The following is a 23,667-nucleotide window of genomic DNA, read 5'->3' on the forward strand; positions in this document are numbered from 1 at the left end:
TTCACTTAGTTCCACATCTTTTTTCTTTCACATGGTTCAGCACCAGAGCTATTGTTCTAGAGTGGAAAATGAAGAAATCATTCTTTCTGAGACTTTACTGGCACTTACCTCTTATTGATATTCACTAAAGTTGTTTCTTTATCTGAAACACTTAATCTGAGTGTATTTTGACTTCCGAAATCCAGAGAGGTCTGTATGTGTCTGCTTGGTACATTTTCATCCTGGACTGACATAAATGCTCAGACTGGAGTCTGAAGTGGAAGAGCTGTAACTCATCTCTGCCTTCCAATATTCAATAAATGTAAGCTGATGAGAAAAGTCCAATATCAACTGAAAGACATTCCGTCAATGGTCAGTTTGATAAGCTCTTACTTGAACATTTTTAGACTATCAAAAGTGAGATGCAGAGCAGAAACTAGACTGCAAATACGTCTTTTAGTAGAACTGAGGAGAAGTACTTAGTCTGGGGGAAGTTAACTACCAAAGCAAAAAAAGAGGAGCCAGAATTGCACACAAAACTTTGGCCAGAAGTCTTTGAAAGAATAAAATAGCGAGGAGTCAGAGGGAAAACATATTTTGACTTGTATCTACTGTAGCAGGATCACTGCTGTAGAGTCATCTACAAGCATTAATACAGAGGGGGATTTCTTGTATAATGCAAAGTGTCCTAGGTAAGACCTACCTGGATAGGACCTGCTGAATATATCAGGTGACCCAAGTGGAAGTACTGTGTATTCATTGACAAGAGTTCAGTAGTGCAGAAGTAAGAACATCTTACATCTGTCTGGTACTAGTAAAGAAAAAACAACCAAAAACAAAAAAAGAAAAAAAAAAGAGGGAAGGAGGAGCTGAACTGTTACACCACTCACCCCAAATAATGTCACAAAGCAGGAAAAATGTAAAAGTTAGATTAAAGTGGACCCTGAGTATCTCTTGAAGCATTGGAGACTGACTACTTCTGAAGACAGATGCAGGCAAGGTGCACCCACAGTTTTCATGCATGTCTTAGCATATCCTTCTTGCATATCCTGAGATAAGATGATGGTCAGTTTTATGGTCAGGTAGAAATTGTTCTGTGCTTCCTAGGTACATATTGACTAGTTTTAGGTAACAAAAACACACTAATGCAGAAGCACTTGGATACTTCTGAATGCCCTCAGTCTTTTCTGATCTCTTCCAGTGAAACTATATATCTGCAGTTTCTTGCTTAAGAATGAAAATAAATTATATGAAGGTCTTATTAAAGGGCATCTTTTGTATGGTGGTGTTGCTGGGAACTGGAGATGGTCATGATTCTGTAGAGGAATGCATGTCTAGTTGAAGTGTATTTGTTTTAGCAGTACTCACACAAATGACTTGGTAATGGTAATGATTCTCCACACTTTCACTCCCACTTAGAATCATAGAATGGCCTAGGCTGGAAGGGACCTTAGAGATCATCTAGTCCAACCTCCCTGTAATGGGCAGGGACACCACCTCTCGACTAGACCGGGCAACACATGGGGACCGAGCAGGAATCGAACCTGCGACCTCAGTGTTGGTCATTGTTGCCAGCACCGCACTCAAACCACCGAGATAACCAGCCCCCTACTTCCAAACCTATGTGTAAGCTACCTTATTTTCTTTTTTTTTTTTCTTGTGGAAAATTATAACCATGAGATCTTCTCCGAAGGATCACAAGAAATAACACTTGCTATTACTGGTACTGCAAAATGCATTAAAAAAGAAAAAAATACCCAAAAACATTTTTAAAAAATTAACATGTGCTCGATAATGTTAAAATGAATTTCCCACCCAAGAACATTTGATACTATCCAATCTACAGCATTATGCAAACAGAGATTTATGAATTTATTTACTAACTTGTACAATTGTGGCTTCCAAAACCTAATGACCCTCTTAGAATTTCCTCTTCCAGTACAAGATATTAGCTTGTACTAGGTAATGTCATACCACCTTGCTACAATTTTGGTTTGGTACTAGAGCAGTATTTTTCTTGCAGTTGAGTTTTATGTTTTATGTGTTGATTTTTAAGGGATTGAGTTACGCATCCCCACTGCGTACAATATCCATTTCCAAGGCCTGTTGATTCTTTTTGACTTAAGTGGATTCTTAGCTGCATAACTAAACCAGTCTTCTCTTGCACACAATGCAAGATTTTAAGATTTTAAGAACAAATCTCTCTCTATGGATTTTCTAAGTGCAGAATAAGAACAGAATGGAGTCTTCCAAGTATGCTAGTAGCACTGAGCTTTTTGGCTATATATAGGGAATGGCAAGCTCTTTCTCCCACTCTCTGCCTCCTCTCTTCCCCCCAGATCCCTCGTCCCAACTACTCTGATGTTATCGTGTGGACGAGGCTGTCCCTTTCCCAGAGGTGAAAGGAAAACAGCTAAGGTGGCATCAGAGTTTCAAAGGGGTTAATTTTCTATTCCTCAGTAGTTCCTACTGAGTAAAACCTGTTTTTGAGTAGTTCAGAACGCTCTTCTTCACAATCCTTTCCCAGAATTGATGATCTTTCTCCCAGTGTCATAGTGTTAGTGCTCTCCTTGCTTTAGCACCTACCTATGAAGGAGCTCATCTACATCTCCTACCCTTCCCAGTTATCCCTGGATTAGGGAAAGTCATTCACATAGCATTGTCCCTCCTCTGGGATGAGGTGAAGGTATAGGCATAGCCTTGCTATGCAGAGAATGGGATCATCCTAGGCTGGGAAATATGAAACTACCTTCACAATACTATGTCACCGTAGCAGGACTGGTGTCTAGCAATTTTAATTCCTTATGTGGCAAAATATGAAGTTTCATCTGTGATGTGGTTGTATTACAGGTATGCTTATCATTTATTAGTAGACTCAAGGTGCTGTAAGGAGAGCTAGGAACTCTAGTTCTGTCCTTTTATATTTTGGAGTAAGTATTACTTGTTAAAGGATATGAACAAAAATTTCACCAGCATAGTATGTTTTCTGAGTGGTCAATAGCAGATGTTTAGGGAGAGATTTTAAGGAATAAAAAAATATAGAAGAATTTTTCTCACGTATATTCTTTTTGCACTTAGTAGATGAAAGACTTCATGAACCAGAGTTGCATCTAGATCACTGCTTTGAATAACTGCTGATACACATAGTACTGAATGATGGGGCAAATTGCTTTCTAGGGTGCCTATACATCTGGCTGCAACATCTCAGTCTCATCTTCAAGTGTTATTTGTTTTAGGAGTAGTTTTGTGAGACATTGTGTCTCTGTGCTTGCTATGGTAAGAAGTTCTAATACATTCTGGAAGAAAAAAAGTACTACTTGTTATTTGTTACTTTAAATACCCTGTGCTCGTGATGCCCGTCCTAACTCACATTCTTATGCAGAGATGGAATGAACTGTTCCTTTCACAGAAAAATACATTTCGAGAAATTCACTGTGCTGAGGACCAAGATATCGAATAAACTGTACCCCTCTCTGCAGAATTATAACTAAAGTTCTCGTCCAACAGCTTCAGTAATATAAAGTTGTACAGCCTGACCTGGAACTGATCTATATCGGTTCATTTTAATATCAAATTCTTTACTTTCTCCATGAGCCTTGTAGTGGCTACCACTATAATTTATATCATATTTGCCTCAAATCTGTATATAATTCATTTCCTGTAGCACTCTCAGTTTCTCTTTGGTTCTATTTTGTGCATTCATACATGAACAGCCAGAATCTGCCCTGTGGTAAGATAAATTGCCTAAACATGGGCATAAAATGCCATCTCAGATACCCCAGGGTATCCATCTGTCCTCCAGCTGCTGTTCCAGAAGGGCTCAGGTTCTCTGTCATATGCATATTCTGCATATCTGTGTGATTGTCTCCAGTATTTCAGGATATTTAAAATGTAGTAAGTGCCTGTGTTTACAGCAACTGGATCCAATCCGAGTTTATTGTCCTAATCTTGAACTGAGACACTTAGGGTAAGCATAAAGAGAAATAGAAGTCTTTTCATATTTTGAATAGGTGTGAGAAAACTGTCATTTGTTATTTTAGTAACAGCATTGCTCATTGTTTAAAAATGTCTGCTCTATGGAGGTTGAGCAGATGATAGCTTCATTTATCATAACCCTTACATATTTTGATGCAGTGTGTATTCTTTATCTGTCTGCCAGCCTAACATTCTTTTGTTAGTTCTGATTATTTGTTTATAATTTTGGTTTTTGTTTTGGTTTTTTTTTTTCAAATATTTAACGTTTTAACAGCTTGTATTTACTCTTTCCATTGATTCAATTTCAACTCTTTATTTCATTTGTCTCATTGAAATACTTATCAGTGACAAATTTCGTGTTCAATTTTACAAATATATTCTCTCTCAGTACTGGCAACTATGAGTACTGATAGGTCAAACGGTCGTTCTCCCACTTTCTACTTTACTGAGAACAAATTAATTCATGTACCTAACTGTAGTATGTTTTCCTTTTAACAGTGAATTAAAATTAAATGCTAATTAAAAATAAAATACAATATGATTTGAACTCCCAACTCTAGCACTTGAAACTAATTATACAAATTAATTAAATTAACTAAGGATAGATCCTATAAATCTGAGGAGTCTTCCAGTAAGGCCAAATTCTAACAGATGGTGTATTCTGAAGTTTTTGATACACTACAATTAACTGTACTATAGTGCACAAAAAATTGCTTGACTTTATTCACCTAAACATACCCTTGAATACATACTGACTGCATTGTGATTCATAACAGATTAAACCATGCTATGTGGAGCATCTCAAAGGATGAAGACTTACCTGAAGCTATTTTCATTTCAGTATGAAAAATCTGGTGAAACAACAGATTTGTATCTGCTATCAAGCTTTGTAATGAAATTAGCTCCACTAGAATTGAAATATTCTGTAAAATATATTTGTGAGACTTATCAACACAACCTTTTTTATGCTTTTGTCAAGGCACTGAAGTAGCAATGCCTTGTAATAAGTGATTTTTAATTAAAGGCTTTCATATAATAAAAAATCAAGGCTTTGATGTAATATAACAGATTTTTTTTTTAAAATAAGGCTCATTACTATTCTTAATTTAGGAACTGTTACAAATTTATCATTTTAATATACAGTTGGCCACTGCTACATGTGAATTTATGTTTTTTCCAGTCATTCCACTTCTTTTCTGCTCTCTGAGATGTAGAGAACAACTTCACTGGAAGGCATCTGGGCAAGTGTACTCCATAACCTCACAGGGAACAAAGATTATAGTTTGCATTAGGACCAAGCATGTTTTAGATTCATGTGATATGTAACTTGATAAAATAGGCACATGGAGGATAAGGTAGTTGCTGAGTAGCATTTTAATAATATCAGGGTACATGTTTAAGGATTGCTTCAGAAGAATGTGAATTTTCAGCTTCAATGCACAAAAGACCTGTAATAAAACAGTTGTTTACCAGAATGAGTCCTCTTTCACATCAGTGTAAAGCATTAAAAATTCAAAAGAATCCATTGCATCCTTGACTCTGAATTAAAAACCTCATGCATTTTATTTTTTTATTCTCTAAATAATATTTCTGATTAGTTTAAGCTGCCTTTTGAAGGGCTCATAAACAGCTGAGGTCACAGACATTGCTTCAGTAATGTTTAGCTAATGTGCTAGTTTAACACCCAGAGTTGTTTAATGCTGCTGGCTGTGTAAACTGAGAAGGAGGAGGGAGAATTTCTTTCAGTATCAAGTTATTATTTTACGTCTACAACACGTAAATGTGTCCTTAGGCTTAATAAAATTTAACTTATTCTTTTATGCCATGGATATGGACTGTCTTCAGATGAATGTCAAGTATTCTACAAAGCATCCTTCTGTAGGATTTATAGAAGATTATTTATTTAGTCCAATTTTACAGTGATTTTGAAGCAGGATCTATTTATCAGTCATCCAGTGTTTCAGAAAGTCTAAGGGAGTTGTCATGCAATACAGCAAAGACTCAGAAGATTTTAGGTGACTGTATCCTACTTACAGTACCTATGGCTGTTAAGAGGATGTCAAGTTATACATAAATGTTTATATTTATGACTTAAAAAACTCAGGACTCTAGTTCAGGTGAACAACCCAATATTTCTCTGTCTGTATTTTAAACCACATAATTGGATGCAGGCACAGCTCTGCTGTGGGGACAATGTAGTCACTTCATGCTGTGATGTCTCTGAAGAAGTAGAAGAATGGACGGAGCTCTGTCTCTATATGTTTTATCATGTCTCACTGAATCTTAACCTTTCTATTGGCTAAGTAGTTCCCATAAAGAAAAATGAACACTTTCACCCTATGCTAACCATAAGATTGAACTTCTGGCCTTTCCTTTACAGACTCACATTAAATGAGTAGCATTTTCCTAATTTGCTTTACATTTTTAACTACAGGAAAGTGTGACTGATTTCAAATCAAGTCTGTAAACCTCTCAAACAAAACTTCAGTGTGAAATTTGAAATTTTCCTTCCACTTATCAGTCTACAGTATGGAAGTAAGGCACTTTTCACCTAGACTTTGGCAAGACAACCATCTTTGCTGAATCATTGCAAGAGTGCCTAACTCTCAGAAATTAACCTTTCTCACATTGTCTGATGTCACATAATTGTTCAGAATGACTTAACTACCTATATAGCATTGTTCACACATCAGAATACTGAGAAAGTTTCCAGGACAATGTGCAACTGGTATGTAAGGGCCTCTCCGTACAAAGGTTTCCAAGGTAATCATAAGAGTTGGTAACATTAAGGGAGCTTGATGTTCTGATTCTAAGAGAAAAACACATGGAGCATGGAATGGAGTGGAGACACCGTGGTCAAGCTCTGTGCACACAGAGGAACCTGGAGGCATTGGTGAGCCAGTAAACTGCACATTTACTACCATGGGCCATCTATCTTTTGATAGATACCATCATTTCGGTGAACTATGCTCATTGTAATCTCATTATAATACCAAAACACACCTCGAACCCAAAAGCTACCCATCTCTGAGGTGCAATATCCCCTCACTGAGCTTGCACCCTAAAATTTATAGTCTATACCTTTAAAAGCGAAGAGACGAAAATTTACACCAATCACAATAAAACTATGTATGACTAGAGTCACTCAAGTTCCACCTCAAAGGTAACAAATAATATAAAAATGTCCAAGAGAGGGGAGAATGTGAGGGAAGGTACCACCACTGTCAGAGAACATACCACCATGGACCACCTCTGACTTCTGGGATCAGTCAACAGGCTGAGCCTCTCTTCCCACCCACAGAGACACTGTTGGATAAGATTCGAACACTTGATTTCACCAAGTTCTACCTGGGGATACTTAGAAAAATCTCTCTAGAGCTGCTCATGATCTAACACATTTGTAATTTTTGCATGTGTTTTGCAGACAGTCACTATCACAGACAATCAAAATGAATTTGTGTATCTGTTGCTTCAGTAAACTATATTTAATTCCAATCTGTCCATGTGAGTCCCTGTTGGCACTGGCATGCAGAGTTTGGCCATGTAAGTTTGTAAGGGAATGCCACCACTCTCGTGAAGGCTGGCCATGCGAATCCAGGGATGCTGCCAGATTGAAGGCATATTGGCGCATAGTGTTAGTAGTCCAGAATATTATGCTGAGTTGAGCATCACTCAGAACCTAAGCCTAGCTGCCCCCAGGCCCTCTGATATCTGAGGACAATGTGGAATGCAAGGGGGTTTAGTTTCTGCCAAACTGTGTTGTCTCTTTTGACGCAACGTACAGTTATACATCTGAAAAAAAGAAAGACTTTCATAAACTACACTAGAATCACTCAGGAAAGAGAAACTTCAGAAGTAGGTCTCAAAGTAGTAACTGTTTTATATTACAAAAAAAGGATTGGCACAAAGGAAAGACGAAGAAGATGAAAGCTCACACGTGATTTTCTACAGTTAGAAAAGTTATTATGTATTCTTGAAATTTTACCATGTACTTCTGTTTTAGCCATTCATAATATATTAAAAATGTACTTAAAATGGTGACAGATTGAGTATAATTACCTGAGTCAATCATGGGTTAAAATTATGCATGACAACACAAGCCCACAGAGAATAAAATGTGAAAAGGCCCAAAGGCACAGTTCCCTCACTGCTCTTTAACTACCTTGTTAAATGATTGTTGACAAATTACGAAAAAAAAATATTATTAAACTAGTGAATTTATTTTAAAAAATATGGACTGATTTGTATTCTTTGAGGTGGTCTACATTAGTATTATAGGAACATTTTTCCTAAGCAAAAGTAACATTTTTCCTATGATGACACCCAATAAATGTGGTTCCTGGATGAAGATATCCAAGTTCATTCTCTGAGATAAATACTCTACCCACAAACTATTCATTGTGATTTCACGAAATATTTTTGTCTTGGCTGGGTTTATATAACCTGGGCTCGCTACCTCATGTCAATGTTTTATTACTTTCTCTCCACAGTGTGTTCCATTTAGATTTAGCAGCCAGTTCTCAATGACCATTAAATTAAGCAATTAAACAATATTTTCAACTAGAGCTAAGATGCAGTTCCCTGTAATGGTAACAATACATTATAAGCATATATGGCAGTATAAAATCGTAGAATGTTAGGGTTGGAAGGGATCTCTAGAGATCATCTAGTCCAACCTCCCTGCAAGGAAGGATCCCCTAGGGTAGCCACACAGGAACGTATCCAGGTGGGTTTTGAAAGTCTCCAGAGAAGGAGACTCCACAATCTCTCTGGGCAGCCTGTGCCAGTGCTCTGTCACCCTCACAGTAAAGAAATTTTTTCTCATGTTGAGGTGGAACTTCCTGTGTTCTAACTTAAACCCATTATTTCTTGTTCTGTTGCCGGGCACCACTGAGAAGAGATTGTCTCCTTCCTCTTGACACCCACCCTTCAGATATTTATATATGTTAATAAGGTAGGTTCTTGTCTGTCTTGAATTCGGGAGTCCAAAACTAGATCCAGATGTGGTCTCACCAGGGCAGAGTAGAGAGGGAGGAGAACTTCCCTAGACCTGCTGGACACACTTTTCTTAATGCACCCCAGGATCCCATTGGCCCTCTTGGCCACACGGGCACATTGCTGTCCCATAGACAACTTACTGTCCACTAGAACTCCAAGGTCTTTCTCCATGAGGCTGCTTTCCAGCAGGACATCCCCTAATCTGTACTGGTGCCTGGTGTTATTCCTCCCCAGATGCAGGACTCTACACTTGTCCTTATTGAACTTCATGACGTTCACCTTCCCCTCGCTCTCTAGCCTGTTCAGACCTCGTTGGATGGCAGCACAGCCTCCTAGTGTGTCAGCCACCCCTCCCAGTTTCATATCACCAGTGAACGTGCTGAGAGTGCACTCTGTTCCCTCATCCAGGTCACTGATGAAGATATTGAACAAAACTGAACCTAGTACTGATCCCTGGGGAACACCACTGGCCACAGGCCTCCAACTTGACTCTCTGCCGCTGATCACAACCCTTTGAACTCTTGCTGAGCCAGTTCACAAACCACCTCACAGTCCATCTATCTATCATCTATCCCACATTTCTTGAGTTTATCTACGAGGATATTCTGGGGGACAGTATCAAAAGCCTTACTGAAGTCGAGGTGTATGACAGCCACTGCTCTCCCTTCATCAACCCCTTTGGTTATGCATTTGTAGAAGGATATCAGATTAGTCAGGCAAGATTTCTCTGTAAATCCATGCTGACTATTCCTAATAACCTTCTTTTGTTCCAGTCCATTACAGATGGCCTTCAGAATGAGCCACTCCATCATCTTCCCAGGGATGGAGGTGAGGCTGACTGGCCTGTAGTTTCCAGGGTTCTCCTTCTTGCACCTTTTGAAGACTGGAGTGATACTGGGGTTTTTTTCCCAGTCCTTGGGCACCTCTCCCATTCCCCATGATTTTTCAAAGATGATGGAGAGCAACTCAGCCACAGCATCAGCCAACTCTCTCAGCACACGTGGATGCACCACACTGTGGCCCACGGATTTGTGTGTTTTCAGTTTTTGTAATAGTTCTCTAACCAAATCCTCAGTGACCAGTGGAGACTCATTCTCACTCCAGTTTTGCTCCTTTACTTCCAGTGACTGGAATTCCTGGGGGCTGGCCTTAGGAGTAAAGACTGAGGCAAAGAAGGCATTCAGTAATTCTTCCATCTCTGCATCCTCTGTTATCATATCTCCCACCATATTTAGCAGCGGATCCACCTTTTCCCTACTCTTCCTTTTCTTGTATTATTCTAGGCCGGGTTGGATGGGGCTTTGAGCAACTTGCTCTACTGTAAGATGTCCCTGTCCATGGCAGAAGGGCTGGAACTGGATGATCTCCAAGGTCCCTTCCAACTCAAACCATTCTATGATTCCATGATTCTGATTCTGTGGTATCAAGAGCTCTCAGTTCTGCATATCTGGTTGTCAACAAAAGAGGCACTTGTACAACTCAATGGCATTAGTTACAGTATTATACACCGAATCTAGACATGATTCTACCTAACCTATTAGTTATGGTGTCCAGGGTTAAGGCTGAGCCAGCCATTGAACAAATCACAGATGCTATTAAGCTGTGTGTTGCCAAAGAGGAATGGAGCAGTGAAAGAGAGGAAGAGATTTACAGACTGAAAAATAAAACTAAAACAGCTTTAATGAAACAATAATGGTACTGAAAAGAAAATAATGAAAGTAGTGAAATATATACAAATACACACAAACCTACTATATAGCCCAACCTCCCAACATCAATCACAACTGATGTTGCAAAGCAGGCAGGAAATGGGGAAGTCCCAGACTGGGCTCAGTGGCAGAGAAGAACCAGATACAGGAGCTGGATTTAGGTGTGGGATTCAGGAACTCATGGATTGGGACTGAGGGCAACAGGATGGCTGGATTCCTCCTTAGATGCTGAACATCGAAGAAGTGAGCTTAACCCTTGTGACCCCCTCAGATTTTTACTGAGTATGAGGCATATGAATGGAATACTTTCGTTCGTCAGGTTTCAGTCACCTGTCCTGTCCGTGTCACCCCTAAGGTGCAACCTTTTACTTCTTTGTGAACTTTTTACTTCCCAGCACTCCCAATGTGTTACACAAAATTTAGCAGTGACCTTGGTTGCTATAGGAGCACGTATAAGCAAGAGCTTTTCTGCATACTGATCCTTGGTATTAACTATAAGCATCAGGTGTTACCACTTCTAGTAGCAGAATCTGTCTGCAAAACGCTGCTGTTAGCTTCAGAAAGAGCAGCCTCTTAGGAGAGACTTATCTGTAAAGTAAAATCACTGAACAGAATCAGTTCTGGTTTAGTTTGAACCAGGCCATATGGTCAGCTACAATGTTTCTCCACATGGTTTAATTATCTGATCTCTATACAGTGTTAATAATTTTTTTCACAGAAATACTCACTTGAAGTTGATGGACCATCCAATAAAGTATATTTTCTTAGAAAAGCTTTTAATGTGGTGGACTATCCATTATCAGATGAACTGTTCATCTGGATCATCCACAAGGGTATATTTTTCTTCAGATGAATTTAACATTTTTTTAAGAACACTAATTAACCACTGGTGATTTATTTAGAGCCTTGAGTCCTCTAGTTTCATTCTGTCCTAACAGTTTCAAAGCTTCTGTTACCATCTTGCATTCACAATTTTGGGAACCTCTGGTAAAGCCCCCATTTTTTCTTCAAATGTCTTTAAGCTTTTCTTCTTGTAGCTAATGGTTTATTACCATGATCTAGTTATGCATAGCTCCTTGTTTTAGGTCCATTCAGTGTTTCATTCCACAGAGTAGCAGTGAACTAAAAGATATACAAGTCATAAGACAAGCACAGATGAAAATAATGATCTGACACTACTTGCTAACAGTGTCTACTATTTATGGCAACATTGCTAGAGCATAATCAAATTTATTTTACAGCAGGCACTATGTTACTGTATTTTCTAAAATTTGCTGTGCAATGGATAGATAGCACATTTTTGCCAGTGTTTGGGAGTCTGAACATTTTGTAACTCTTTCCACCTTTTAACAAGTTTAATTTTACCACCTTGATAAAAGATTTTTTTAAGTTCTGCTGTATGAGAAAGATCTTGTAGGGCTCCCTTGCTGTGGCAGCTGAAGTCAGCAGGGTCTACTGTGTCCCTGGCCCTGATGCACAGCATGAGATACTGTTAGACTTTAGCTGAGAACACCACTCCATCAAAGAGAAAGATGATTCTGACCGTACTGTAGCCTGTCTCTTTGTACATGATATTTCTAAACCCAGCAGAGACTATAAGCTCACACTCTTATTGCTGAGCAGAACATCTGAAGTTCCCATTGGTCTTAAGGGATACAAACGACATTTTGTATCTGTTGGCATAAGACACCTGTTCTTTCCACGATCTCTTCAAATGGTGCTGAGTGGAAAGATGAATTCCATTTTGAAGTTGACCTCCATACTGACATATCAAAAATAGCTGAGTATGTGTTTGTTGGGTGAAAGAAATTTATTGGATTGATCTATTAGAACAGTGAAGAATTTCATTGTTTGGAACACTGCAGACTAATTGCCTTTCATTTTGTCAGATGAATTGGAAGCAATACACAAATAGCTTTCCAAAATTTTGTTTTGAGTCTCTTGTATCTTCTTGGGGTCTTAAGTCTTTATCACACAATTTTTTGATACTCCTCTTCCATGGTTGCTCACATGTAATTTTGGCAGCCAGACTTTTGCTGGCAGAACTGTGAAATTGGCACAGCAGTTAATGTGCCACTTGTCACTCTCAAAAGTACTGTTTATTTCACTGGATATGTTTTGTATAAAAGCTGTTATACAAAACAAGAAAACAAAATATTTTATGGAAGACAGACAGACATACAAGAAGTACTTATGCTGAAATTTTGGAGTATGTAGTTTGCTGTTCCCACTTCTACTGTATAGCTTTAGCTTGCTATGTACACGAGATTTCAAGATTTTTTTTGTCATTATCTGGAAATCACTCACAACGGACTTGGTGTCTCTAGGTGCTACTTATACTGTAGAAATTTCCTATGGATGGGATATTCTCTTTTCTGAGGAAGCTGGGATTGTTCAGCCTGGAGGAGAGAAGACTCAGGGGGAGCCTAATATTTGCCTTCCGATACCTGAAACGGACCTAAAAGAAAGCTGGAGAGGGACTTTTTACAAGAGTGTCCACTGATAGGACAAGGGGAAATGGGTTTAAGTTGAAGGAGAATAGACTTAGATTAGATTGGATCTTAGAAAGAAATTCTTCAGTATGAAAATGGCAAGACTTTGGAATAAATTGTAGGGAATAAATTCCAAAACTTTGGAATAAACTGTAAATATGATTTAGCTGTACATACCAGTTTGGGGATGGGTGAAAATGACGTTCTTTGTGTAGTTTTTGAAAAGTCTCTGTAGGAGTGCAGATCCTTGATGTCACCTTGAGGGAATTCATCAAAATGTGATCTAATTTGGCTGACCTGTTTGCCAAGGTAGACATGTAGTTTTCAATCTTTGAACATTTTGTTGATCGGAGAGAAAGCAGAGTATCAATTTATAACTTTTGACAGCTTCAGCAATGGCCCTTTCTGTCAGGCACTGTCATGTATAGAGGAGAGAGCAACAAGCACAGCTGCTATCCTTAATTTCTTTTGATAAAACACTTTTATACAGGTGGTCAGTGCTTGAAACAGATGACATTAACTGTGACCAAACACTTGCATCTCAAGGTCTTTTATGAGCATTGTCTCCTTAATTGCTGATACTCATTTTCATACTTAACAAGGAAATTCTTTACGAAGTCCATTACAAGATTGCTATTTTGTGCCTACTGCACTGTATTTACATCCTAAAGTGAAACTATGTCCTTCTGTGAGTCAAAAAGGAATTTCTCCACTTCTGTTTAATCACGGAATTCCATAATCATAGAATCATAGAATGGCCTAGGCTGGAAGGGACCTTAGAGATCATTTTAATCCAGCGTCCCTGTCGCGAGGATGGCCACCTCTTGATTAGATCAGGCAACACATGGGGACCGAACGGGAATCGAACCCGCGACTTTGGCATTGTTAGCACCACGCTCAACTGACTGAGTTAATCGACCCCCTAAATAATGTTCTATAACACACAGATACAAAACAATCAACTAACCAAATAAAATGATTGCAAAAGATTATCTTTTTAAATTGCTTTATTTTGTGATTATGATGATAATAGCACACATCTTCACTTTGTAAGGGTTTTGGATTTATTACCATACTAGCATTGCATTATGAAGAACCTGCTCAATCTCTAATTAGTATTTTTACTCCAAAAATATATTTTCTGGAAAATTGCTGCAAAGATATTTATCCTAATTGGGATTCTTTTTTCCAGGGAGTGCTGGAACACCTGTTATCTTCAACGAAAATGGAGATGCTCCTGGACGCTATGATATTTTTCAATATCAAATCACCAACAAGAGTACAGAGTACAAAGTAATTGGTCAATGGACTAACCAACTTCATCTAAATGTAAGTACTTGTTTGTGATGCTGATATTGGAGAATACTCATTTGAGTATTACATTATTTCAAACCACTATAAAATATTGATGATTTATTCGCTGTTCATTGGCAGAAGAAAACTCTGATTCTGTTCTTGAGAAGACAGTAAAAGCACAATAACCTAAACCAATTTTTTTATAGTTAACCTTAGTACAGTCTCTTATTATTTAATAGGAGAAGAAACAAAAAATATTACAACTTACCCATCCTTAAGGGGCTATTCTAATTGCTGCCTTAACAAGTTCTGCAACTTTTGTGGTCCATCTCTGCCCACCTCTGCATGGAATTTTATTTGTTTTGAAAATCACCATCCCAATATGACTTAGATAATATGGTATGCAATATTTGTATGACAGCTAAGCATCAAGCTACAGCAGTAACTTGGAAAGTTGTTGGGTCCAAGGCACTTCTTTCTGACAAAAGATGGCTGTATGAGAGGACATTTGCAGTCATGATAAAAGTGATGTTAACCTGTTTCCTTGTTAGCTGTGCAATATTTACAAGGTTTACTTGAAATATGCTAGCTGCAAATGTGAAATATCAAGTGTTGTTTTGCCAAGGGCTGATGAGAAGGGCAACAGTATGAATTGATGACTAGATTTGCCAAAAGGAGTAATGCAGTGACTTTAATCAAACTGCAAAAAGCAGGTTTTAAACATCTCTGGTTTTCTACATGAAAGGTTATTGAAGAAGAAAAACAAAGACAATGTAGTATTTACAAATTATTCTCCTGTTGAGACATATGACACATAAGATAGCTCTCCATTAACAGCCACAGCTGTTAAGTGGCTTTACCATATCTACCAATAAGTATCTATAACTACTTGGCAAGGACTCATTTCTTTAATTCTTCTGCCCAAATAGAAAAAACCCTACCAACAGAAAAGGTGTGTAGTAGATGGTGCGATAATGTTATCCACTAACCTGATATTTGTCTTTGTTGCAAGGCATGAAAGAAAAAAATGGTTAAACATTTAAAGATTAACACTAAATAGTAATTTCTAGAAAACACTGGACAGATACCTTTATCCTCGTAGAAGCTATGCTAGGCCACATGGATAATAAGGAGGTGATCAGTGACAGCCAGCATGGCTTCACTGAGGGCAAATTGTGCCTGGCATATTTGGTGGCCTTTTACAATGGGATTAAAGCATTGGTGGATAAGGGAAGAGCAACTGACATCATCTACCTGGACTTGTGCATGTGGCACTGTCCCACATGACATCCTGGTCATTGGAGATGCATGGACTTGACAGATGGACCACTCAGTAGATAAAGAATTGACTCAGAGATTTGTGGTGAACAGTTCAATGGCTGACTAGAAACCATTGACAAATTGTTTTCTTCAGGGGTCGATATTGGGGCCAGTGCTGTTTAACCTCTTTTTGGGCATCATAGATAGTGGGATAGAGTGCACTCTCAGTAAATTTACTAGTCACATCTAGCTGTGTAGTGCAGTTGAGATGCTAGAGGGAAGGCACCTTGACAAGACTGAAAGATGGGCTCATGGAAACCTCATGAAGTTCAAAAAGGCCAAGTGCAAGGCCTTGCACCTTGTCAGGGCAATCCCAAGCACAAATACAGGCTGGGTGATGAGTCGACTGAGAGCAGCCCTGCAGAGAAGAGCTTGAAGGTATTGATTGATGAGAAGCTTGACATGACCTGGCAATGTACATCTGCAGCCCAGAAGGACAGTTGCATGCTGGGTTGTACCAAAAGAAGCGGGACCAATAGGTCAAGGGAGGTGATTCTTCCCCTCTATTCTGCTCTCATGAGGCCCCACCTGCAGAACTATGTTCAGCTCTGGGGCCCCCAACATAAGAAGGACATGGAGCACTATAGGCTGGGCAGTGACTGGCTTGAGAGCAGCCCTGAAGAAAAGGACTTGGGAGTAATGGTAGATGAGAAGCTCAATATGAGCCGTCAGTGCACACTTGCAGCCCAGAAAGCCAATCGTGTCCTGGGCTGCATCAAGAGGTGCGTGGCCAGCAGGTCGGGGGAGGTGATTCTTCCCCTCTACTCCACTCTTGTGAGACCCCACCAGGAGTACTGTGTCCAGTTCTGGAGCCCACAGCACAAGAAAGGTATGAACATGCTGGAGCGTGTCCAGAGAAGGGCCATGAGGATGATTAGAGGGCTGGAGCACCTCTCTTATGAAGACAGACTGAGAGAGTTAGGGCTGTTCAGTCTGGGAAAAATAAGGCTCCAAGGAGACCTTACTGTGGCCTTCCAGCATCTTAAGGGGGCCTACAAGAAAGCTGGTGAGGGGCTCTTTAGGAAGTTGGGTAGTGATAGGACTAGAGAGAATGGACTGAAGCTGGAGATGGATCGGTTCAGATTGGATGTTAGGAAGAAGTTCTTCCCCATGAGGGTGGTGAGACACTGGGACAGGTTGCCCAGAGAAGTAGTGGAAGCCCCATCCCTGGAAGTCTTTAAGGCCAGGCTGGATGGGGCTCTGGGCAACCTGATCTAGTGGGGGATGTCCCTGCCCCTCGCAGGGGGGTTGGAACCAGATGATCTTTAAGGTCCCTTCCAACCCTGACAATTCTATCATTCTATGATTCTATGACCTGTTGCAGTGAGTCCAGAGGAGGGTTGCAAAGATGATCAGACGGCTGGAGCACCTCCCCTTTGAGGGCAGGCTGAGAGAGCTGGTGTTGTTCAGCCTGGAGAAGAGAAGAGTCCAAGGAGACTTTATAGTGGTCTTACAGTACTTAAAGAGTGCCTACAGAAAAGAAGGGTAGAGACTCTTTATCAGTGGTTTCAAACTGAAAGAAAGCAGATTTTTATTAGATATTAGAAAGAAACTCTTTTCCATGAGAGTGGTGAGACACTGGAACAGGTTGCCAAGAGAATTTGTGAATGTCCCAACCTTGGAAGTTTTCAAGGCCAGATTGGATGGGGCTTGGAGAAACCTGGTCTAGTGGGAGGTTTCCCTGCTCATGGCAGGGAACTTGGAACTAGATGATCTTTAAGATCCCTTGCATTCCAAATCATTCTGTGATTCTATGGTTCTATGATTCTATCATGATTTTATAATTCTATGATTCTGGCATACATTCCAGATCTTCACAACTGCTACAGTTTTCAGAAAATCTTATTAACTGAGCTGAAAAACTGATATACAAATTTTGCACAAATGTTATTATGAACATAGTATTACATGTTAGTAGGTAAAAACTACTTTAGAATTTGCTTCAATTTTAATTCCATTCCAATCTGCCTTTCTCTATCCCTTCCTACAGTGCTAAATTTTTCATTAAGCCTGTAGCTTTTCTGTGTCGTTATTTCATTCTGATGTATGTGTGCTCCAGGGACCTCTCTGAAATATGATTAGATTGGCTTCTGCTCAGACTGCTGGAACCATGTCATGCTAACCACATTGACCACAAAGCTAACAGGAAAGGATTTATCTAAGGACTCCCCTTGTCAACTTCCATTGGATATTTTAGGATGTTCTTTGCCTCTCTTTTTTTTTTTTGTCTTTTTTTTTTTTAACGTCCTTTTTCTTTACTCATTTATCCTTACTTAAAGCCAGGAACATTTCTAAAGAAGTGACTGAGCTATATTTCTTAAAGTTTGTCAAGGCTCGAGATGCTGGATGCTGGTATCCATAAGTATCTGCAGGCACTGATATGGTAAGAATGGTGAAGGATGTCCTAATAGGAATGGCAGAGTTTTTCCATCTGTTTCTGTATTCACTAAACTTACTTAGCATGTGTCAGTGGTAATTATGCCACATGATGATCTTCTGTGACAAAGCTATTGCCTCTTCTCACCAGACAAAATGTACTAAACCCAAGTAATCTTTGTGAATGATAGTCAATATTCCAAATCATTGTATTGCAAATTAGGTAGTGCCTTTGATTGCCAATGAATCAGAGGGAACACAGTGGATGTTTTCATTGGTTTCAGTGAAAACATCTATATTTATTGAAGGCGAAGTTGTATTAAGACAGCAGAGTGCTTTTTACCCTGCTGTTCTATACAGGAGATGCTTTTAAAATATAATACTTTTTCTACTGTCTCCTTCTTTCTCCTGCAGTTTCTGTTTAATGAATACACATCTAACTGACTTTTAATGAATTTCTGTCAGCTAGATATCCTTTATAGATACTTTTGCTCCTGTTTCTACAGATATTTCTTCCTCAAATTGTGTGGTAACATGCTGTAGCTATGATATGTTTGTGATTATGTTCGTCTGTACAGCTGATATTGTGCTTCAGAAAATTCATAGCTCTTATTCATAGAATCATAGAATGGCCTAGGCATCTCTTTAACTTATATGACAGAAAGATAAATCATGAAAGTACCAGGTTTGTAGTACAGTTCAAACTTGGGAACAATTAATGTAATTAAGACTAAACCATAGCTTGCATCTCCCCTTCCTTCTTGGTTTCCTTTTCCTTAGCATGTTCTTTGATATTTTCTGTTGAGTTTTGGCAGTGGGTCTCTGTTGAGTGGGCTTTGGTTCCTCATCCAGTACCGGGCCAGCCTTGGTCCTGTCTCTGACCCCAACCCTCAGGATTCAGGTTCCTCAGAGATTTCACTGACTGTATAGTGTCCTTGTGGTTAAGCTTCAGACTTGGTCCTTTCCTGGTGTGGTGCTGGCTTTCCCTTTAGGCAAAAAATGATGACTTTGGCTGGAAGAAGACTCTGTGTCACGCTCCCTATGGGGCTCTTTGTCAGCAGACTTCACCAGCTGCAAAGACCCTTAGAGCTGTGATGAGGGTTTCTCCCCGTAGTCCTGAGTAATACAAATGCTCCCCTTCAGGCAGACTGACCTTTCAGAGTTCTATAGCTTCCAGGTTCAGGAAATTCATGATTTCTGATCAGTACTACTCTCGCAATTCTTACAAAAAAAATGCATGCGTGACAATGCTGAGAGATACAGTATATAAGCTAAATTAAAAAAGAATTACAATATTCAAATTTGAAATTTTTAATGTGATATTTTAATAAGGTATCTTAAGCTTTGACAGATGCAAGAAAATTCTGATAACAGACATTCAGAAACATCAAAGTATAATCTTAAATATTCTCATGGTCTTTTATACAATTCTCCCTTTACATGCTTCTGACAATGTAAATTTACACTCCTTTTAAAATTGTCTTACCCTATAGGATTGCCTGACTTTAAATAATGTTAATGTACTGGAAATAACCAGGCTCCAAAAATGTTTAGTATCACTTTGATTGAAAAAATAATTGCCTTAGAACTTCTGATCATTGACTACGTGTTAACTGTCAGGGTTTTCTATTGTTTGCTTTCCTCATTTTCTTTTCTTTATCTCCAGAAGAAGATATTTTTTAGGAAAATCGTTTTATTCTAAAAAATACTCTAATTTTCATGGTGAATAAAAATACAGGAAAGGATAACTGTCTCTGCAGAAGTTCTGTTTTCTTCATATTGCAACAGTATTTTGCATACCAGGTCACACATAAAAGCTCTGTACAAATGTGTGGGTTCAGCAAATTTGAGCTCTCAACCACGTAATCTCTGTAGGAGGAAAGTTGTTAAAAACAAGTTCGCTTTTCCTCATGCTTATGATTTGAAATCAACTTCCTTTTATGATTAATAATGAATTTCCTCTTAGAAACTGTGTTCTGTATTGCACATGTTGTACTAAAGAATAGATCAAGACGTTGACTGATGACTTTTGTCATTGGCAATAAATGGAAATAGTCCCAGTCCTGAAGTTTTAGTAACAAGTTTCTCAGTTTCCGTTCCTTAGGAGCCCATTCATGTTTTTTCTTGTTCATTTCTGAAGGACATATTTCCCTTCTTTAAAAATGTTCTATTTTGAAACCTAAATGCCAGTTGGAAAAAGAAAAGTTGAAATATTTAAAAATTTTAAAAACTACTATTTTGACTTTTAAAAAAGCCAACTTTTAATATAGTTTAAAGCATATTCAGATTAATTTAACTTGTACATTGGTTTACCGAAGTCTATGTTTAAAGGTCCTAATCTGAAAAAAATATGCACATCCAAATCCATATTCTTAGTAAATTTGATCAGTATGACTTCAGGCAGACACAATTATTGATGCTTTCAGAACCAGGTATTTAGCTGATGCGGTTAAAAACTTGAGTGGATATCTGTTTAAGCCATACTATTCCTTAAGAAAAAAAAACAACAAAAAACCTCAAAGCATATAAACCCCTTGTATGTTTCAAGTGAAAACAATGACATTTTAAAGACAGAATTCACCTGTGTTTGTTTTGTTGTTTGTTTTCTTTCTTTTTTTCACCAGAGCACAAGAGTTCTTCTGAAAGGCAAGAGAAGTTTTACAATAACAGATTTTTAACATTCTCATAGAAATAATAGGATGCATAAGCTTTCAGATTTATGGCGTGTATGCACCGAGGTTATAAATGACTCTGGGGCATCCATTTTTCTATAATGGTCTTGATTTATGACTAAGAAAACCATAAATTAAAATTACACTATGTGATGAACTCTCAGAGAGACAGCCGTAATCATCATCAGCCTTAAGCATAGTGTTTGGTGAAGTAGTACAAATTGGGAACCCCACATTGACAATGAGCTTCCCTTCAGGCAGCCATATCACAAAAATATTTGAATCAGTGTTTGATTTCCTCTTCTTTTCTAGGTCTCTTGCAAATTATGTATCTAATCCTGAAGGAAACTATCAACACTGACATTAGTCAATACTTCTTGAAAGTAACAGATTCAAAATGCATTAGTTCCCTTTCTTGTGACATGGTAAAAGAAAATGATTCAAGAAGCCTCTGATGTTTCTTTAACTGCAGCAAATAAATTTCAAGCTTTGCTGTAGGCCACTGTATTTCATTAAAGAAGCCAAAAAAGCGTCTCTTTTCCTGTGATATCTATTATATAATTGATAGATGTTTTCAAATTGCTGAACCTGAGCCCTGCGTTTAACAAAAGAACACACTACAGTGAAATACACAACAGGAGCACTTAGTACTGTATATGATTATGTCTATAAACAAAATACGACAATCATACTGCCTGCAGGGTGTTCTTCTGCCCATATGTAGTAGGGCAGTGGAGTTCAGACTTAGACTCCACCCATGTAATCTGCCTGAAGATTGTTGATGATGAGTTAAGAATAAAACCCAATAAAACAAGAAAAATATTTTAGGTTTTTCTCAGAATTATACTGCTGTCTTCCTTTATTGTACACAGGACTGAAAGCAAAAAGAGACTATTATGGTTTTAAATAACTACTTAGGTTTTCCAAAGCTATTCTTGAGCTTAGCATTGGTCCATAAGTATGACTCAAGATTTATTCTTCTTTATTGTTAGAGCCTGAGGTCAATATGAGACTTGCACTCAGTAAGGACCAATGCTAGACTGAGAAAATAAGTCAACTGTAGGCTACAGTGGACGTCAGTTGTTGACAAGCCAAAAAAAAATACACAAAATGGGGAATAGTCACCTTAGAAGAACCCAAGATTTCCTTCTGAAGCTTTTTACTTTATTGGTCATAACAGTCTTTATTTTGAGTGTGGTTTGTTTTTTTCCTCAATGAAACAGCCATCTTGACTGATTCTCTAGTGAGAAAAAGAAAATGGGAATAAAGAGCTGCTAAGAAAATATCCTGACTTAGGCAGCCATTTGTTCTTCATTAGAAATACACCAGGTTGCCAGTGAAACTGCCTCTGTTTGAGAGTTAGGATGAATAGGGATTTTTTCCCACCTTGTCAGGGTGAGTAAAACTCAAGTTTCTCAACTGAAGCATAGGGTTGCAGTTGCACTCTTGAATGTTAATTTGACACAGGATTCCTGACTAGATGATAGCTATTTTTTATATTTTTGTAATCATCCTTTGTAAGAAGGCTTATAATTAGAATGAATGGTTCTTCAAATAGCCGTAGTCAAAAGAATCATGGAGTATTCTTGTGATTTTTTACCAAAAAACTCCCCCCAGAAAACAGAAGAAAGGCTTTCCCATGCATGGCAAATAAAATATATTGCTTGTGGTTTAAAATATGTTTTCTCTTTCACAATAGAAACAAGTGTGCAGTAATAGAAAAATGAAAAGTCAAGGCCTTATACATGTATTCCTAGAGAGTCCCGCATTCATATGTGGCATATCAGAATAGGGTTAGCTACTTCCTTGGTGCCAGCTAATGTTGTAACTTTTACCATAGACAAATAGCTACTGGGCACAGCAGGTAGGTTGGATTATGCATGGCTGGCAGCAAGTCTGCAGTGAATCTCTTTTTGAGGTACCAGTGTGAAACATGGAGTATCAGCATGTTTCTTTCCCAGTCTCTTCCATCTTGCTCCTCTCTCCCACAGAAATTCTTATATGTATTATAATTTGAAGACTAAGCTGCCCTTTAAACCTAGAAGCAAAATTCCTGCTTAAAAGCAAAAATGGTAGATTAAATTACTTTAATTATTGTTCATTTGTGTTATGTAATGGAAGTCTACTACTAAATTAAAAATCATTAAATGGAAAATGAAAGAAACATTCAGTAGTTATGATACGATGAAAGAGAATATCCAGCAGTTAACAAAACATTACTGTATGATTATTTTTTCTGTTTGCTTTGCTGCAATTTCTCTCCATCTTGTGGAAATACTAATTTAATTTGTTTAAGATAGCCATCTAATATTTATCCAGATCTTTTCGTTCCAATAAATCCCTAAACCTGTGGTTTTTAAAAATTATTTGAAGTCAAGGAATGTATTATTTTCTTCATTTCCAAAATAGTATCAATGGTGTTAGTGGTGATATCACAATAGTACAGCCAAAGGCAGGGAATGAAGAGTGCACGGATAACTTCATTGTCACTTCAGCTCGCAGTAAACACGTTTAGTGTTGAGTGAGACAATAGGATGTACTGGGAATGACTGGTTCAAATAGGGATATTTGCAGTAATTTTTCCAGTAACTCCATGAACCAAAGTGAAGCCCCCTTTATCAAAAGCATAAGCATAAAGCTAAGCAATAGCTTTGGAAGGTTAATTGATTTACATCACCAGAGGCCATTCCAGAAAGAAATTCCTAGATTTGTGATGTAACCCATCTGTTCTCTTCCCCAGTGCTACGACTTTTTTAGCAGAATTGTGACTTCACTTTGAAAAGTAGAGTAGCTAGACAGTTCAACTGCAAGCAATGATAATGAGCATCCATCTAAAACTGTGCCTGTAGG

General features: G+C 38.3%; 1 protein-coding gene across 1 annotated transcript in view; it reads left to right on the plus strand.

Moving 5' to 3' along the window:
- Positions 1–23,667, plus strand: part of LOC104271501 (metabotropic glutamate receptor 8) — a gene marked incomplete at its 5' end in the record, with an annotated part of 144,449 nt that overhangs the window by 54,178 nt on the left and 66,604 nt on the right. The window contains one exon of the mRNA XM_009866185.1: positions 14,346–14,482. Within this exon, the coding sequence (XP_009864487.1) occupies positions 14,346–14,482 (137 nt within the window). The remainder of the gene's footprint in view (positions 1–14,345; positions 14,483–23,667) is intronic.

This window comes from Apaloderma vittatum, unplaced genomic scaffold (assembly GCF_000703405.1).
Source record: "Apaloderma vittatum isolate BGI_N311 unplaced genomic scaffold, ASM70340v1 scaffold3573, whole genome shotgun sequence".
Classification (NCBI taxonomy): domain Eukaryota; kingdom Metazoa; phylum Chordata; class Aves; order Trogoniformes; family Trogonidae; genus Apaloderma; species Apaloderma vittatum.